General features: G+C 37.0%; 1 protein-coding gene across 1 annotated transcript; it reads right to left on the bottom strand.

Moving 5' to 3' along the window:
* Nucleotides 1–818: 818 nt before the first annotated feature.
* LOC140172685 (E3 ubiquitin-protein ligase TRIM33-like) lies at nt 819–5,143 on the bottom strand. Its single transcript, XM_072195817.1, has 2 exons — nt 4,874–5,143; nt 819–2,638 (listed from the first exon to the last, which is right to left on the bottom strand). The coding sequence occupies exons 1-2, from the start codon at nt 5,141–5,143 to the stop codon at nt 998–1,000; spliced, it is 1,911 nt and encodes a 636-aa protein (XP_072051918.1). The 3' UTR covers nt 819–997.
* Between the last annotated feature and the right edge of the window lie 512 nt (nt 5,144–5,655).

Below are 5,655 nucleotides of genomic sequence, written 5' to 3'. Positions count from 1 at the left end.
TATTTGTCTGTCTCACCTGTGTTGTCCAGTCTCGTTTTGCACATTGTAGTTTTGTTGCTTCTTGTCTCTGATCTCTGCACATTGTATTTAAGTAAGTTTAAGCCTGTCAATAGTGTCATATATTTTTCTTAAGGGTGGCCAAAACTGTTCGAGCCTTGTGCTCTTTTTTGGTCCACTCTCCATTGCAACATTGTATGTTTTAATTTGTTTGATTTAAGGTAGTATATACAGTGGCAACTCGTTAACACAAACTCTGTTAACATGAAATTTCTGTTAACATGAAGTGTTTAAAAATAAATAAAAAAGAAGTCCCAAGCTTATATTCTATGTTATAATGTAACCTGATAACACAAATTACTGTTAACACAAACTAAATTGTGAGGACCAGACAAGTTTGTGTTAATGAGTTGCCGCTGTACTATACTTGTTTATCATTATTCTATGGTATATACACCATTCTCAAAATAATCCCAAGTGTGCACCAGATTCTCAAGTTGTGCCCATCACAAGATCAACTTTCACTCTGACCGACTCATTTTTCATCACATTCGTTTCTTCATCTAGACTGATGTAACTAATGTGTTTTTCTTTTGTGATGCTACTTTAAAATCAAGCAAGATAAATCTTCCACCTTTTCATTTTTATTATTCTTATGTTCTTACTGATTTCACAAGCTATATATTATTTGTATGAAATTTCTACTTTCTAACATTTAATACATGATATTGAAAGTGTTGCCCAGTTTTGGGGGTTGTACAATAAGTGTGTGTACATACTCTCCAGGTGGTGAATTCTCAAAATGGTATGCCCAAAATCACTTGCCCCCAATTCTTTGACCCCATATAATTCACCACCCCAGGATACACAAAATTATTGCACCACCCCCTTCATGATGTCCAGGATCAATTTAATTAAGGATCAAAAACGATACAGTAGTATTCTTTAGCATGATTTCAGGTAAATGTCTTTGGGGAAAAAAGGTTGTATTTAATTAAAATCATGGCCGCTGAAATATTTTGACAAAGTTTTCTCCATTGTTTGCAACAAACAGCTCCATGCCATCCCTTGAGATTGCAATACCTGATGGGCTTGGGACTTGTGTAGTAACACATCCCAGGTAATCACCATCAGCTGTGAACCTGTACACACCTATAGGATCACCACTACCTCCATCAGAGACAAAGATCTCACCTTGTCTACTACAACACACAAAAACTGGTGACCATAGTTTGACCTCTGGTGGAGGTTGGATGACCCTGACATTGCTGCCAGAGTAATCCATCAGCTTCACAGATGTTCCTCGTTTTAATACGAGGTCATAGAAGGAACTCGCAATCTCTCCATTGGAGGTAACTGCAAGGCGGCATGGTATCGATTCTGTTGCAAACTTTGAGATGAGAGAACCATCAGCATTGTGGATGGATATGGTGTTTAATACCTGCCCTACTATGATTTTGCCACTGGAATCTACCGTTACTGAAGTTGAATTAGAGGGCTTGTTATTCACATTTATTATAGGAGTAGTGCTTACTTGTTTACCAGCATTGTCATAGATGACAATTTGTGCTTTGCCAATTGGTGCAGTCACATACTCATGATTAGGGGTAACTGCAACATCTAAAGCACCAGGAGACTTGTAGAGTGTACATTTCTCTTGACCCTCTCTTGAAAAGACCTTAGCCCCCTTTTCCACGCTACATACTACAACATTGTCTCCTGTTCCAGTATTACATGTAATATCAAGTCCATGTAGCCTATTAAAGTCCCCAGTACTGAACTGTCCAAGCAGTTCCCATTCTTCTCCCAGGTTTGGTGTTGCATCTATCAATAGCTGCCCTATGGTTGGAATAGCTGGAGTAGCTGCCTTGAACTTCAAGTAACCAAGAGACGTGTGTACTGCTTCTGGCTGGGACATGGAAAGCTTCTGAAGTTGTGAAGACAGGGTAGCATGAGTGGATATGATTTCAAATTCTGATTCTGACTCAAGGACTCTGGTAGTGTCTGCTGTAGCTTTTTGAATCTCTTTCATTGTGGATTCCAGGTTTGTCTGCTTCTTGCCAAGTAGTTTTATTCTTTCCTGTTTTATTTGATCCACCTTTCCTTTAGAGTCTTTCACCATTTTCTTCACAAGGTTGATGTACTCTTGTTCTATCCTCTCAAGTGAGTCTATGGCTATTTGTGAATAGATTTCAAGTTCTGCCCTCACATTTGTTGTAGTCTTCACAGCTTCGTGGAACTTCTTCAAAGTAGCAGCATTTTGTCTTATCAAGTGCTTTAACTCATCTGAGTGAGTTTGGGCTGCTTTCTTCAGGCTAACACGACTGTGCTGAGCAGGACATTCATTCAATATTACACAATCCCTACATAGTGCTCTTTTCTCATTTTCACAGTAGTATTCACACAACTTTCCATGCACCTTGCAGTACCTATTTTCCTCTTCTTTTTTTAGATTCACTTTACCAGCAAGAATATCTTCCATGGTGATCACTTTGTGATCTTCCATGGCATTGAAGGTCTTATGGTAGGCATAGCATGTATCACAGAGGTATTTTTTGCAGTCAACACATCTTACTTTAGCTTTGTTACCATCAGAAGCATTGCAGTTGCTGCAGACAGTGTCAGGGCTTGGTATTTGAGCCTGAACGAGGAAAATAATGTGACAAAACAATGGCATTAATTAACATTCGTTTAAAATTATATTATACCAAATTCACCTATGCTGTGTATCTATACATGTATTGAAAATGATGTAAAATGGTAAAAAAAATGCTGCTTCATTCCAACAAAAGCCATTGCTTTTCAGCAAAGAAAAGAGCGGATAAGAACTGTAATCAAATTTAATGTTTTTCTTAAAAATGCCCATTTGGTAACTGAACACCAAGGAAATAATTCAAAATAGCCAAGTGACATAAAGCTCTGAGGCTGAACTTTACTTAAAAGTCATTTCATACAGATTCTTGTGCTCTGAAAGACCATCAGACATAAGTTAAAATGCATTTTCATTACTGGTCGTCTTGCTGTTTTGTTACACATTCGATGTTGTTTTAGTATAATCTATTAATTTATAGCATAATCATAATGTTTTATACATATTGCTCTAATCGGGTAGGAGGGATACTATATATTTTTAGCTTAATCTTCTATGTTGTTTTACTGTTTAAAGTGTATCAAATGTTATTTTGGTTCTGGTGACCTACAAAAATGTAGAATGGTATCAATATACATTTTCCATCATTTGTAGGCGATATTCCAATCTATAATCATGCCAAATTTGAAGAAGCTACCACAACCAAAGTTATAAAAGCGGAGGTAGAACTTATTGAATGACCCTCAAATATTGTTAGGTTTTGAACTTTATAGATATTGTTATCAAATAATGTTTAAAGTCCAATTTGTTCAATGACAGACATTGCCCTAATTGAATGAGATTAAACTTTTATTTGTAAAAATAAACTATTGAATAGGATTAACTGAAAAATGATTTTTTTTAAAACATTTTTTAGTAATTTGTTTTTAGAGACATCAAGACAACATAAATTCTAGAAGGAACATAACCCCTTATTTTAGCCATCCCAAGTTGATGGCTGCCCAATATTTTTGTGAATTTAAGCCCTGGTGCCTATAGGGAGGGCGAGTTAGCGCAGCGGTAATTCACTCGCTTTGCACCACTGAGGTCCCGGGTTCAAGCCCCGGCGTGGCCCAAGGACTCATGTGCACTTGGTTTATCCTGATTCCATGCTCGCTCTCGCAGGTTTTCTCCGGGATCTCCGGTTTCCTCCTGTATCGCAAAAATCTGTGATTAGTTGTTTGGTTATCAAAAACTTCCTTCACCCAATGGAATTTGGAGTTTAAATTTGACTTTAGGCGCTGTGCAAACAGTGTCCTTTTCTTGTAGGATTGATATAACTTGTCTTCATATTTATTATATCACTTTCCAGGGCATCACCATATTGAATCAATGCAGGTGCGAGGAGGTCCGGTTTGATCCGGGAGACGGGGATTGGCAGAGTCAGCCCCGATTCAGGGCCAAAAAAATATGACTGCCACTACGGGTCAAGGCGTTCTGCAGTTGAATTTGTTCGGGTAAAAAGAGTTAAAAAAGAAGTATGCCCGCTCATCTTTACTGCAAATACAACTTGCCTATGAGCCAAGTCCCGCAATAACATTTTAAAAACTTAACCAACATTTAATTGTCATGTGTATTGATTGATCTGGCCAGTTCATTAATATATATACTTAATTTAAAGTCATACTATTTAAAACATTTCTTTAAAAATAGATTTGTATTTATTTTCCATAAAATGTTAGCTTTTACTGTCAGATATCCCCTTTTAATTTTGAGCCGAACAAGTGAGGTAAAGCATTTACTACTAGCGCTATTATATGTTACTCCGGTTGTTGTAATACAGTATGATCCTCTGGCATGTGTGTGCGTGTCCTGCACGGCGTGTAAGTAGTATGTGTTATGAACATTGCATGCGCGTTCAACTAATATTTCTATCGTAATAATAAAACTACGGTTCCGGCAGTTTATTCAAAATCTACAGCACCTAAAGCCTTGATTTTTGCAGAGAATCTTTGTTTATGCAAGTACATTACAATCGTGTAAAAACCTGAATTTAGAATTTTTTTGAGGGCGTTCTCCTCAGCAAATGTTATAATATGGCTTTAAGCTAATTAACAAATACAATAACTTTTGAATATTGCACTAGAAGCCGTGACTAGAAGTCAAATATCTAAATATTTTGATTTGTTAAATATCTGTGAATTTTCCTTTTAAGGATGTTAATTGTTCATGAATGTTTTTTTGTTTGTTTTTGGTAAGCACATTTGCTGGAATACCTTGTATGTTAAAACTTGCTCATTTTCTCACCTTTTCTTCCATGTCTACTGTATCCTTCAAACTGCTCACAAGAAAATGCACAGGTAGAACCTTCACACCTTCCTTTGATATCTTCACCTCTTCTCGACAAGTAGGACACACCAGAGTTTGTTTGTCTTTACTTGATGCCACACACTGTTCTAAACACTCCCTGCAGAATCCATGCTGACAGGGAAGAGCTCTCGGATCATGAAACAAATCTAAACAAATGGCACAGTTGAGGAAGTTTGTCTTAATAGTCTGTGCCAGCGAGTTGGCCATGTTTTAAAGGAAGCTCTATGTACATACACTGGTGTTTAGATATTGAGCTCATGCAATCTGTATCACATGATCTGGTTTGTACAAGCAGGAAATCAATACAGGGTGTATCAAAATAAAGTAGAAGTTTGAAAAATGCCACTAGATTAAAAAGTACAAGGTATCTGGTCAAAGAGAATTAGTTGATAGCCGAATTAACACCCTGTACTCCCACAACTGTAAAATCACTGATGTGTGACCATTAATAAGGAATCAGTGGCTATTTTTGTGAGCTGAGTAAAAATGCAGTTGCGCAAAGTCAATTTTGATACACCCTGTAGATAATAAATAAACACTAGCTGTACATGAACTTTAAATACCAGACGGTCATTTTTGATATCAAGATGATCAATGATAACCCAAATTCCCCCGAAGTATTTGTGTTCACCTCATCTGTGGAAATAATATTTTGAATTATCTGTGCCTGTGTAACTGAGCATAGATATTATCTATGCCTGTGTAAGGCCCTGTGTCCA

The sequence above is a fragment of the Amphiura filiformis genome, chromosome 16 (assembly GCF_039555335.1).
Source record: "Amphiura filiformis chromosome 16, Afil_fr2py, whole genome shotgun sequence".
Taxonomy (NCBI): domain Eukaryota; kingdom Metazoa; phylum Echinodermata; class Ophiuroidea; order Amphilepidida; family Amphiuridae; genus Amphiura; species Amphiura filiformis.
Note: the sequence above shows the minus strand (reverse complement) of the source record. Positions and strands in the feature narration are given on the sequence as shown.